Genomic DNA, 13,339 nt, shown 5'->3' with positions numbered 1-13,339 from the left:
ACCAAGCACTAAATAACCCCAAAACCTTGGGGCAAACACTCCCCTGCCCACGCTGATGGTGAAGCCCAGCAGCCCAGACTGCTCCTCTTTGGCTCTGAGCATCTACCAGCTGTGCAAAACCCAGGAGACAGGAAAGAAAAGTGACTACTTTTGATAAACACCTGGAAAGGTGAGATGTGATGGCATTGCTGCTCCAGCAGTGGCACACAGCCCTTGTGTTACTGAAGGGAAAAGGACAGGGGAGGCTGGAACAACCTGGAGCCACAAATCCAACTGGGCTGCTGGGCAAGGGAGAGGCTTCCCTCTGGCTTCCCTTCCAAGCTGGCAGCAGGAGAAGGCAGCAAAGCCCCCATCACACCTATCAATGAACCCCCAGCAGGGATTGGACACCACAGGCCACAGCTCCTAACACTCACCCTTGGACAGAAAGGCACAAGGATTTCTCTTTTAATACAAATTTGTTATTTTATTAAACAGGATTAAAAATCAACTATCCAGAATCCAAGCAACTTTACTTCAGAAACAATTGTTGGAGAAAAATGACCCAAAACCTGTTTCTTACCATAATCACGTCCTTAAAAGTGATACTTTATCTTTTGCTTTATAAAAGTAAGAAAATCACTCTCTCATCTTCATTTATCTATCTATGTGTCTATATGCACCACGTTCTTCAGAGATGAGTGTTTTACTCTGAAGCCCAGCATGGAAGCCCAGAGAGAATGGAAACACTCCCAGCACACCATCCCTGCTGGCAGGGACTGGGCCACTCCATGGGCTGTCCGTGGCAATGCTGACCATGGCCCCTTTGCAAAGGCAAACTTTTGGTACAGAATCTTTGGAGTGAGCATCTTGGCAGAGCCCTGGGATGCTAAAGCACACCACACACTCAGGTAAGAAAGCAATGGTCTCTTCTTCTCTGGATGCACAGCTTTATTGCTTATTGAGTAAAAACACTCTAATGCCATAAAATCACTAAGGAAATTTTGGTGAGTCTCCCTGTATAAATTCTACACCAAACTGAAGATCTGACTTCTAGCCAGTGTCATAATTGAGTGAGAGAAGCAATCAGATGGGACCCGAGTCAATGTGTGACATTGGGTCCAAGTTAATTTACTTATTCAGCATTAAGAGTGCCTTATGATTGAGTCAAATCAGAAGGAGGGCAGAATTGTTAAACCAGACAATCAATCGTGTTTTTTCCAAGCCCTAAACAAAGGTAAGAGGAAGATCAAACTGCAGTTCACAGGAGTTCTCCAAGATTAAAAAAGTGGGGAAGATCCCAGAAGGCAGATTTTGGCCTGAAGTGGTAAAATTATGTTCCAACTTCCCCTGCATGTGCAAGCATGGTCATGGCCAGCTGTGAGCACAGCTGGGGCCTGAGCCCAAGGTGTGCACTCTGCAGCAGTGACATTGGCAGGCCTGATACATGGGATTTCTCTGAAAGAAAGGATGCCAAAAAAATATTGTATTTTGTTTTAAATGCCCTTTGGACTTGTGCACTGGCAGGGGCAGCAGCTTGCAGCTTGTTCTTGTTCCAGTCTTGTTAGTACAAGACTAACCCTGGGTAAATAGAGCTGTGACCAGGCCCTCCCACCCACAGGGACAAGAATAAAGCCTCTGTGTCTGAAAGGGCTGCCAGCACTAGCACACCTCTGCCCTGGAAAGGTGAATTAACCCAGGCCACAGCCAGAGCTCAAAGTGGATATTTCAGCACTGAGGCAAGGGCCAGGCAGGTCAGTGGGACAGGACAGGTAAAACAGGGAAAGAGGAAGGAAAAAGCCCCTAAGGGAGGTTGTTCTGTTTGCATTTGCAGCACAGAAAGCCCAGCAGATGGAGAAGGGAGGCAGGCCAGCAGGCAGAGCCAGTCTGCTCACACAGCAGCAGGACAGGGAGCTGGAGATCCACTCAGGAGAGACACTGTGGGCTAAAGGAGGGTGTGTGTGATTGATGGTCTGATTCTGAGGGGCACTGTGAGGGTCAGCACAGGGCTGCCAGGAACAGAGGCTGCTCTGGGCAGCCCCTGCCAGTGCTCCCACTGGCACAGAGGAGAGCCAGGCTCTTGTGCAGAGGGGCCCCACTCCAGGCTGGCTCCAGGGACAGCTCAGGATGCATTGGGCTCCATCCCATAGGCTTCATACAGCTTGCTGAGCAGCTCCTGCTTTTCCTTCTCGGGCAAGAAGCTGGACTGGGCTGCATTGATGTTCTGAGGAGGCAGAGGGGGAACACAGGGACATTAGGACACATCAGACATGAACACACAGCTGTGCACATCCCAGCACCTGGCTCTGAGCAGCAACAGGCAAGGGAGGGTGTAAAGTTTCCACACTCAGTTTCATTGCCATGGCCTTATTTGATGCCAACTGCTCTGGCCCATCACTAGCAGCAGTCCCATGAGAAATGAGACCAGCACAAAGCAAAGGCCTTTAAATACTCAGGAATTTTTGGGAGATGTCCTTTGAGCCTGGTCTTACTTTCCTGCTTACAAGGCCAGAGTGGAATTTTCTGCTTCCCACTAAAAACTCTTCAGCTTATAAATAAAACCAGCAGGTTGTTCTGGGCTGCACTGAGACACCAGCAGAGCACCCAGGCAAGGCTGACTTACAACTCTCTTGAACTCCTCTTCAGTGAATCCCATGTGTTCCTTCACAATGCCATAGTCCTTGTCAAGGGTGGAGTTGAAGATGAGGGGGTCATCAGTGTTTAGAGAATAGTTGGCACGATCCTTCTTAAATCTGCAAGGAAAGCAGGTTGAACTGGTGGGCAGAGCACTGGCTGTGACACTGTGCACTTCTCAGGGTGAAATGCAGCAAAAGCAAAGACTTTGGGACTGCTGGAGAAAAGCACAAGGCTCAGCTTGTCCCCTCATGGCTCTGCACTGACCTGCCAGGAGTGGCTGGGCTGTAGCTTCTCGTGCCCCATAGCTCAGAGCAGGGCAGGAGGGACAGGGGAGCCTCCCCAAGGGACCCCCACACCCCTCCAGCTGCACCAGGCTCTCTCACCATGTGCCAAGGTACATGGATGTGCCACATAATTAGATGTGCCTTAGCTTTGTAAAGCAATAAAACAGCTGTAATCAACCCCAATCCTGGTTATTTGATAAGTCACATAATTGAGAAGTCTTACTGTATTACAGGGTGTTTGGTGAAGTCCGGAGGACACGCTCCAGTGAGATAACTGGACAAAGGACAGACCTGTTTCGGGGGAATTGAGCAGGAAAACCAGAATCAACCACATGCATCTGAACCCCAGTTGTGGACACAGATAGCTCAGCACTGGTAAAACCAGATCAGAGCTCTGTTCACAGCTGCCCCTCAGCACTGCTCTGACAGACCACTGCGTGTCCCAGGAGAGGGATGCCAGGAGCCACAGCACTGTGACAGGGCTGTGGGATGTTCCCCATGGCCAGTCAGTCACCAGCCCTGTGCCACTCACAGCTACAAAACCACCTGCATTAAGTACATATTCCCTCTATTAGTGGATAACTCCATTCTCGGGAAAAGCAAAATAAATCCTTACGTGCACTGTAACTCCCAGGCATTCCCACCCTCCTACCTGACCTGCTCTGGTACAGCAGCCTGATTTGTGTATAAATCAGTGAATAAGCCCTCCAGAATTCATCCATGGCCACACAAAGATCCATTCTCTCTGCCACATCCCTCCCACAAGCTGCTGTGCACACCAGTGCTCCCAGCAGACACACAGGTTTGTCCCCAACATTTTTCCTGTGCAGCTTTGGGCATAAACAGAACATCACTGAACACACGGTCAGCACCTGGGTGTCAGGTCCTGTCCCTGGCTGTAGCACAGCCTGAGTGAGTGCTTGTTTTCCTCTCAGCAGCTCCCTGGCTGTCACAGCCCCATAGCACATCCTTACCTCAAAATGCATCTTTGTTTTCAGCAGCTGCTTGTAGAGCTCAGGGTCCTCCAGGACGTGGTACCCATGGCCAACACGCTCGGTCTTCAGGACATAAACTGCCTAGAGAGCACAGGAGAAGCACTCAGAGCCTCAGGCACAGCTCAGCCCTGCCTGCCCAGAGCCCCCATCCCACTGCAGGTACAGCCACACCCCCGAGCTGGCCCCTGGCATGTCCCTTTCCAGCCATCAGGTCAGATCTGTGCCCATGTCCCCAGGGCTCACTCTGCCATGGATTTGGGGACAACTTGGATGCCTCTGTGCCCTGGGCAGTGCATGTCACAGCCTGTCCCTCTGTGCCCTGATACCTCCTCATACCTGCTGGACCATGGCAGCTGGGCCGACTTCCCCAGCATGGACGGTGCGATGGATCCCACACCTCTCAGCTTCCTGCAAAACAAGGGACAACATCCTCCTGTGCCATCCCTGCAGCAAGGACAGCCAGCTCTGGGCTGGCACTGCTCTCACTGCAAGGCTCCTGTGCCAAGAGCCCACAGATCACGAGCCTTGCACTCCAAGGGCTGCAAGAGCTCTGTATGTCACACACAGAGAGACTTAAAAATCCTGGTTATCTTCCACTGGAGCCCAGCCAGGCTCTTCACGGGCTCTTTACTCTGGCTGAGTTCACCACTGCCTCCTCTCCAGACAGCAGCAAGCTCTGAGCTCCTCTCCTCCACCCACCTGCCTTTCTGCATGAAACTTGCAGCAGCACCATGCTATGGAACTTCTACATTTTTGGCAGAGAGGCTTTCCCTTCCCTTGGAGCCACTGCAAAGGCTGAGGTTTGGGGAGAGCCTGGGATCAGGCTCCTGAAGCCATTCCAGTGTTTGCACTTGAGATGATCAGATAAAAGCCCTGTAAATGTGCAGTTTCTGCTCTGCTCCTCATTGATTTCTGCCAGACTGGAAAGGCCAGTCTCTTCCACCCCTGGCTGTGGTTTCACCAAGCCCCAGGAGCCAACAGCAGAGGAGTGGGGGTTGATTTGGGCTCCATGGAACTCATGTCACACTCACGGAGTGCCAAGCCCCAGCTCTGAGGCCATGTTTTAGCAATGATGCCTGCCATTAATCACTTAGGAAATATAAACAAATGCTTTTTCTATTTAACTGAATGTTTTTAATAGCTGCAACGAATTTTTAAGCTGTCCCAGCTGTTCTGCAGTTTGAAAAGCAACCATTCACCCACATCCCCTCAATATATATTCTTCTAGTAATTTCTTCTTAAAAACTTATTCCACAAACCTCATAAGCCCTCTTATGCTCAGCATAATCCTCCACCTTCAGGGTCCCATCTCCAGCCAGGTCAACACCCACCACAGAGTCATTCTGGTACTTCTTGCAGAGCTCCACCACCTCTGGAGACCAGCCTGGGAGAGGCAGCAGCAGCATTCAGGAGGAAGCATTCATTAGGGTCACACTTGCAGCATCTTTCTAAACAAATCCTGGTCCTACAACTAGAGGGCTAGAGCTATTTCCTTTAGTCTTTCCCAAAATTTGATGCTTAAAAAGAAAGCTAGCAAACTCCTAGGAAGGTCTGTCATCTTTGTGATCTTCAGGCAGATAAAAGCTGTCAACTGATCAGTCTGTTGTCAGTTAAAGGGAAATTAAATGCATTCACCAGCTATAAAACTGCTCCCATCATGTTTTTCTACTCACTTCAAGCAGGGGAAAAAATAATTTAAAAAATTCCAAGCAGTGGTGACTGCTGCAGTTGCTGGAGGTTAAGATGAACTGCACTGCCCTAGGGCTGTAACATGATGTGTTGGAGAAATCCCCCAACTCCTGAGCTCTCATCCCCTCCCTGGCTGGGCAGGGTGAGGGTAAAGGCAGGAACTGCCCCACCTGCTGAGCTGTGTCAGGGAGGAGATTGGGCTGGGAGGGGTCTCTGGGGGGGCCCTGTGCTGCAGCCATCCCAGCCCTGGTGCATCCTTGACTCTCCCAAGGATTCTATTCCTGACAGAAAGGAGCTGAAGTTTTATCTGTTTGCCAGCAGGGACAAAGAGACTAACAAGTGGCCAACAACTGCTTGAGAGCTCTCTGTGATCAGGATAGATAACCTCTGAGAGAGAAACTGCATCTACCAGCTCACATAGCACTTAACCCCTGCAGAAGGCCAAGAAACAGAGAGAAACAGTTGTGTTAATAATTGACAGGCACCTGCTGTGTACAGAAAATCCCCAAATCATATGAACACACCAGGATGATGTGTGCAACTTCATCATCTATTTTTTCCACCATTTTGCAATTTGCTGGGTTAGAGTCATTATTTTATTAACAAATTTAATCTGAGTCAGTTCTGGCTGGTATCTCTGCCTTTCTCTCATCAGTTCATTAATTACAGGGTGGTTTCTCAGTGTGCAGGACATCCTGAATGCACTGCTAAAGGCTTTTATCAAGCACACCATTGGTTCTGGTTATCAGCTGGGACACAGGTATGAGAATGCCACCTCTGCTGGTTGCAGCAGCAATCCCTCCTGCAGGGCAGTGCAGGCTGCACACCCTTGGGTGCTCCTGGCCATTGGGCAGGGAGCAGAGACCACAGCTGCCCCAGGAGAGCACAGAGGAGCCCCTTTTGTCCCTCTAGCAAGGCACAACCAGTTCAGATACTGGTTGTACCCACAGACCCCACTCCTGCATCCAGCAGAGCTTTGCCCTACAGTGAAAGGAGCAGAGACCCCCAGAGACCCCCAGCACTGTCTGGTGCAGCACCAGCCCCACAGACTGGGGCTCTCCCCACATCCTGCAGGGCCCCAGCCCCAGGGACATCCCCCCACCCCTCAGGGAAGGGAGCAGAGCAGCAGGGCAGCTGCAATACATTACTTGGCATATGGCTCATGCAGCATAGAATAGACCTGGCTTTGATGTGGAAATCCCTCTCTCCATCCTTCAGGCCCTGATTTACGAGCTGAACCACTTCAGCTGGAGTGAGGTCCCCCCTGCAGGGAAGAAAAGCCATCAGCAAGAGGCCACACACTTGCCAGGGAGGCAGGCAGGTCCAGCCCAGCAGCCCCACAGCAGGACAGGCTGCCCCTGGTTCCACTTGCCCAGTGAGACCACCCAGAGCCCTTTTACAGCCCTGCCACAGCCACATGGACCTGGTACAGGTGTGACCCCTGTGCCACTGCAGCAGGCACAGATGACACCAAGATTTAGAAAGGCCTTGGGGACCTGGGTGTCCATCCTGCCTGAGCAGAGGAATTCCCTCTTGGCCAGAGCATCTCATTGGGGCACACAATTCTCTGCAAGCCCAGGGCTCTGCACTCACCACAGCACACTCTGCAGGGGCCCCAGAGCCCAGCACTGATTTAATGGGAGGCACATACCACAGAGGGGATGTCATGAGAGGAAGGGATCAGAGCAGCAGCCCCCTCCAACACCAGCCACCACCTCTGCCAGCTCAAACTCCCATTCTGTGGTCAGGCAGTCCCTACGGGCACATTCCTTTCCCTCTCACAGGGAAGGGCTTCAGCCTGAAAATTGAGCACAGAACCCAGTGCCCAGAGCAAGGGACATTAAAACACTGCAGCACACAGAGGTGCTCAAGGTGAAAAACCCTCTTGATGGGAGAGGTGGAGGCATGCTGGCTCTCACTGCACGGAGGAGGAAGCAGGTTTGTTACAGCAGCCTTTGAAGGCACAGTGGCTGACTGGCATGGGGATGCCTTCTCCATGCCCACCCAGCAGCTCCCAGCTCCCCAGGATCACTCACTCAGCTTGTCCCCAGGGGATGGGATCCACACCAGAGTTGGCCAGGAAGTGAGGGCTGTACCGGACCTCCACGTAGGCAACTCCTTCCTTGGCTTTGGTCTCCACAAACTCGTAGGCAATTCTCCTCACTGCCTCACGGTCACCCCTGCAGGGATGGCAGTGCCACTGTCACTCTCAGGACACACAGGGCACCTCCAAGGCTGATCCTGCCCGGGGTTGAGGGGCAAAACCACAAAGCAGGGTACTTACGCAATGGCAGGCATGTAGTAATTAAATTTCTCCAGAAACAGGGCAAGTGTCAGTGGTGTGTCACAGCTGACATGCTTCATGAGCTCCTCAACAGTGTTCCCAGGGAGAGGGATGCCTCTTTTCCTGGAAACAAAGCCACATGTTACTGACAGGGAAGGTTATCCCATTTTTAATAAGTCCATTGTACACACCAACTGCATCCAAAGCTGGCAGCATCAACCACCATCTCCTCACAGCAAAGATCCAGCACACCCTGTCCTTCCAAAAGCTCCTCATGGATGGAGCCCTGAACCTCAGTAGAGAGGAAGGCAACCCAAAACACAGGCAAAGCACAAACAAACCCAAATACAAGCCCAGGCTGACCCAGCAGGAACAAAGCCAGGGCACATTTTAAGCTTAAGAAGGAGTTCATCTAAAGGGGCTCTGGATTATTTCTTTGCACGTCCTAGACCTCGCAGCAGAATTGCCAAAATTCTTCAGAAGAGTTAATTTCCACTTATGCAGGCTCAAAGGATTAAAAAATCAAGGAGATGCTCCAGGGCCTGGGATCACACAGCCAGAAGTGTTGTGGCCCGTGGGTTCAGTGCCAGCAGCTCCTGACAGGGAGCTGCTTCCTGAGCCCAGCATCCTGGTGGCATCTCCTGTGACAGGAACAGCTCCCACACAGGAACAAAGGGCAACAACTGCTCTCACTGAAGGGACAGACACACTAATCCCCACCTAAATGCTTCCAAGGGGGAAGAGCCACCTTTCCCAGGAGCAGCTGGAATTCTGAGTGGGTGAAGGTGTTCCTGGCGTGGGGACAGCTGAGATACAGCAGGGAGCTGCCAGCCAAGGGTGCTGCAGCTCTCTGGGCAAGCTTTGCCATTTCCCCACCCTCTGGTACCCTGCACAAGCCAAAACAAATTTGGAATAATAACCAGACATTTGTTTTTAATCCCCTTTCCTGCCACAATGAATTACAGCTGACTGATGGGAGAGCTCTGCTAACAGAGACAAAACACCAGAGCCAGCTGCAGTGCTGCCCTGCCAGCAGGCATCCCCATGAGCCATGCAGGGACACAGTCCAAAGGAGCCTGCTCCTGGCCTTGGAAAACATTGCTCCTGCCCCACTCAGGCAGCAAGGAAAGCAGCCCCATGCTCAGCCCTCACATGCAATCTGCTCAGATTAAGTTGCAGGGAACACTCACTGCTGCCAAGGCATCGGTTTTCCTCCCTGCCTTGCCCTTTCCATGGCACTGACACCTCAGTCTCTGCTCCAGGAGCCGACCTGCACCTTCCTCCACCTGCCCCAGCAAAGTTTCCTACAGCAAAGCCACGTCCCCGACCTGCTCCATGTGCTTGCTGAGGCAGTGCCTTCCTGCAGGCACCAGTGGCAGTGCTTTGGGATGATCCACACTGGAACCATGCCTCTGCATGGGGACATCTGGTGCATCGTGCCAGGGTGGCTTTTGGGCTGCTGCTGCCCCTCCTTGTAGGTGGGATCCTTCTTGCAGCAAAGTGGCCAGGGAGGAACGTGTTTGTCCTCACTGCCACCTCAGTGTCCTGCCCAGAGCTCCCTCCAGCCACGGGCAGCACCATGCACACCATGCCACCACAGAAAGGGCACCTCTCCTGGGGACACCCAGGCCCCACGAGGGGTCTGGCACACCTCTGAGCCCTCTGGCTGAGCAGGAATGATGCAAAGGCTGACCCAGACCTGACAGAATTGGAGACAAGGTTTCTACAAACAGCTCAGTTCAGCAGTGCACTGCCCACGGGGGCCTGTGCATCCCAGCAGCTTGGGCTTCTGTCTACATGGTCAAACACCACCCAGCAAAATTATGTCCAGTTCTTTACCTTTAAAAATAGACCACAAGCAGCATTCTGTGCCCAGGGTGAGGTTATGAAGGCAGTCAGTCCCCTACAGCCTTCTGCACTGCCCCAGTGGTTTGTGTGTGAGTGCAAGTTTCAGAGCCCATGAATAGCACAGCCTTGCTCCACCCCAGGGCTGGCAGCTCAGGGGGTGCCAGGGCTGTTTAAAAATAAGAGGGAACTCAGCACACGCTCAGGCAATGAAGGTTTCTGCCCTGAGAAAGGATCCTGGCACAGGATCCTCAGACAGCCAGTGTCTCCTGGGTGTCAGGGCTCCTGCAATTCCCCTAGGGGACTACACTGGCATTTTCTGTTTGCAGGCAGAGGGACCCAGCACAGCCCCAGGGAGTCAGCACCAGCTCTTCTGTTCACTTGGAGCTCAGTTCCAGCCCTGCAGCCCAGCAGCAGGGACCCTGAGCTCACCATGGCTGCCTCCAGCAAGAAAATGGGATGGACAGCCCTGACCCACACACCTTTCTTTGACAAAGCAGTAAAAAGTATGGCCAGGCCCTCCAGAAAGAATAGTCTTCCCTAGGACTGCACTGCCTTGGAATCTGCTGTGCTCACAGGATGCTAGAACAACTCCCCATCCTCCTTCCCAAAATACCAGAGCTGTGCCTAAGAGCCATTTACTGAAATCCTTACCATTGCCACCTTCTTGGTGTGAGGGTATCAGTGACAGCTGGAGGAAATCTTGTTTGTTTTGCTTACAAATGTGGAGCCAGGCCCTGGCACAGGTTAATCATTCACCCTGTGCTTCCCACACAACCCACACTGAAGGAAGATGCACGTGGGCTCTGTCAGGGAAACAACCTCTCTCTGAACCCCTGCCAGGTGCTTCCCTGCGCCAGCCCCACACCAGGGAGACTCCCTGCCTGCTGACACCAGGCACACAGCCTGGGATTCAAATGCACATGGCAGCAGGGCAGGCAAGGCCACCCAAGATGGCTTTTCCTCCCAAACCACGTAGCAGCAGCAGCAGCACCAAGACAACACTCCCAGGCTACTGCCATTCCACTTGGCTTTGTGAGGAGGAGTGTGGAAAAAGAAATGAGACTGCAGCATCTCTGCTGTGTCATGGGTACATTTCAAAGGCAGGCAGCTCTTCATGAAACATCTTCTGGACTTTTCTCATGGTGCTTCTCTGAGCCTGCCCAGCTCCCAAACCCACCTCAGTCCCATTCCTGCTGCCTGGGAAGCCCCCCTGTCTTTTGGGGTGTGCTCAGTGTCCTCACACTGTGCAGGTCTGGGCAGAGCTAGAAGCAGCAGCAGCCAGGTTTGCTGCCTCAGGAGCTCCTCTGTCACAGACAGCAGCAGCACAAGGGAGGATGCCTTTGCACTGCAGCTCCCAGAGCTGATGTCCCCCCACAACTCACTTGCCAAAGTACAGGATGGTCTCTGGTCTGATGGCTCCATCCAGGTGGACGTGAAGCTCCACCTGCAATGGGAGAAATGGGTCAGGCACTCTTGAGCTGCAACAATCATTCAGACAGAAGTAACTGGTGCTTACATGGGTATAAATGTAGCCAATACAGGGACAAAGTCATGACACATCCACATGTTTGAAATATAATCATTATAAAGTTTATTTTTCAGCATCCATGTATTGCCTAAGTATTTTGCTGCAGCTCACACATTTAATGAATCTTTTGAAATTTATAATGTTTCCAATAATTTTGAGGAACTGCCCTATCCTTATTTAGAGTTCAGGAGGAGTGAAAAAAGCAAACTCCATACATCTTAACTTTCCAGCACACCTCCTCCCTGAAATCACAGGAAGCCAAACCCTAATTAATTTGCTAAGAGTCATTACATGAAAACTTTGACCTCAGTTCCAAGAGTCAGCTCCTGATGGGTTGTTAATTACATGGCATTGTCAGGGTTTAGAGGCTCTCTAATCCTACACAAGGGGTCACAAAGGTGCTGTAAAAAAATGATAACAAGTTGCGCCATAGAGATAACAAGGTTTCAAAATAAAACACTTAAATTTTTACCCATTAAAAATAGTACAGCAACTCAAGTCTTTTCACTCAGAAGCCCTATTTCCCCATTATTGCTGAAACTTTGAATTTTGGAGAAACAGAGCCAGAAAGGCAAAAGCAAGCTTTTCCCACTAGCCAGCTGGGTCCTAAGGAACCCTTCTTCAATGCTGTTCAACCCAAAAGTTTTGGCTTTCCCCCAGACCAGTGCTTGAGAGCAGAGTTTGAACTCTCCTATGCTGTTTAGATGGCCAAAGGACATCCAAGAGCAGATAGAAGTGCCTACAGGCCTCCAGATAAGGATGCAATCAGCAGAGGCACAACCCAGCAGCTCATCTGCCCTGGGCACCTTGCTTGCAATCCCTGAGGCTTTCCAGGTCCGTGGGAGGCTGCTCACTGCAGATTGCATTGCAGCTCTCTTCCTGCCTGTTTGTTTCGGGTAAACAAAGCACAAGTCTTTTCCACATACAAACGGGTGACATGACCTTGCCTGAAGCCAAGGAAAGTACCCAGATAAGGATGAAAGAGTTTTCTCAGAGCTGTGGCTCCAGGGGACGATGCCTGAGCAAGCAGAAATCAGGTGAATGCAGGAGCCCAGTGGCTCTTCCAGAGCTCTGTTCCTCAGTACACAGCTCCATGTGCATGTGCTCTCCCACCCCAAACCTTCTGATTTATTTGTAGAGAAAGCACGAGCACACACATTGTATTGGGATCTCAAGACCTGCTGAAGGATCTGAACAGCACCACAGGCTGCGGGGAGCACCGGGCCGGGCCAGGGCAGCGGGGTGACAGCGGGGGCACCGAGCGCTGTCCCGGGACACATCCCCAGCGAGGGCACGGCCGGGCCGCAGCTCCGGCCGGGGCAGCCCCGGGCTGCGGAGAGCAGGAGCAGCCGCCTCGGCACCGGGCACGGCACCTCAGCACCGGGCACGGCACCTCAGCACCGGGCACGGCACCCCCGAACCGGACACGGCCCCTCAGACACGGGCACGGCCCCTCAGACACGGGCACGGCCCTTCAGCCCCGGGCGCGCCCCGTTCGCAGCACCTCGGTGCCGGTGCACCCCCCGTTCCCGGCCCTGCGCCTCCGGCAGCGCCGCCAGCCCACCTTGGGTCCCTCGAAGATTCTCCGTGCCTGCTCCATGCTGCCGCCGCTGCCGCCGTTGCCGCCGCTCTGCCGCCGCCGCCGCTCCGCGCCCGCCCCGCTGGCCCGGCCCCGCCAGCCCCGCCCCGGCCCGCCCCGCGCACGCCGGGCCCGAGGCAGGCAAAGGGCGACCGAGCGCTTCGGCTGAGGGTAGACGCTGGAGTTAACTGTTTATCTTTTGCAATTTTAGGGAAAATTACAAGCAGCAAAGTAGGGGTAAAACTGATCTTGGAAGTTATGCCAATGTTTGTTTCCCAGGAGCTATATTTAAACCTGTTCCCTTTCTCTTGCCCCCCGTAGTTAATACCAGCTGTGTGTCAGGGCTGCTGGCACTTGAAAACAGCTCTACAAAAGAAATAGGAAGTATATTCATGCTGGGCTTAGATCTTAAAAAAGGTTCCCCCTGCAAGTGACAGCCAGCTCAGCCACTGTCACTGCCGGTGCTGAAAGACCAGGGGCACTGCCTTAATCCAGCCCCATCCTCATCTGCAGAGC

General features: G+C 52.6%; 1 protein-coding gene across 1 annotated transcript; it reads right to left on the bottom strand.

The window, feature by feature from the left end:
- Positions 1 to 448: 448 nt before the first annotated feature.
- Positions 449 to 12,881, bottom strand: LOC134426895 (adenosine deaminase-like). Its single transcript, XM_063172241.1, has 11 exons — positions 12,809 to 12,881; positions 11,099 to 11,160; positions 7,869 to 7,991; positions 7,621 to 7,764; positions 6,733 to 6,848; positions 5,155 to 5,279; positions 4,232 to 4,303; positions 3,875 to 3,976; positions 3,124 to 3,191; positions 2,603 to 2,732; positions 449 to 2,203 (listed from the first exon to the last, which is right to left on the bottom strand). The coding sequence occupies exons 1-11, from the start codon at positions 12,842 to 12,844 to the stop codon at positions 2,102 to 2,104; spliced, it is 1,080 nt and encodes a 359-aa protein (XP_063028311.1). The 5' UTR covers positions 12,845 to 12,881; the 3' UTR covers positions 449 to 2,101.
- Between the last annotated feature and the right edge of the window lie 458 nt (positions 12,882 to 13,339).

This window comes from Melospiza melodia, chromosome 19 (genome assembly GCF_035770615.1).
Source record: "Melospiza melodia melodia isolate bMelMel2 chromosome 19, bMelMel2.pri, whole genome shotgun sequence".
Taxonomy (NCBI): domain Eukaryota; kingdom Metazoa; phylum Chordata; class Aves; order Passeriformes; family Passerellidae; genus Melospiza; species Melospiza melodia.
The sequence above is the reverse complement of the archived record's forward strand: the minus strand, read 5'-3'. Positions and strand labels throughout refer to the sequence as shown.

Excerpts from the sequence above, each read along its gene's own strand:
- LOC134426895 (XM_063172241.1), bottom strand. The coding sequence starts at position 12,844 with ATGGAGCAGGCACGGAGAATCTTCGAGGGACCCAAG. Across the intron at positions 7,765-7,868 it reads TACTACATGCCTGCCATTGC|GGGTGACCGTGAGGCAGTGA; the intron begins GTAAGTACCCTG and ends CCATCCCTGCAG. Across the intron at positions 3,192-3,874 it reads AAACAAAGATGCATTTTGAG|GTCTGTCCTTTGTCCAGTTA; the intron begins GTAAGGATGTGC and ends CCCCCGAAACAG.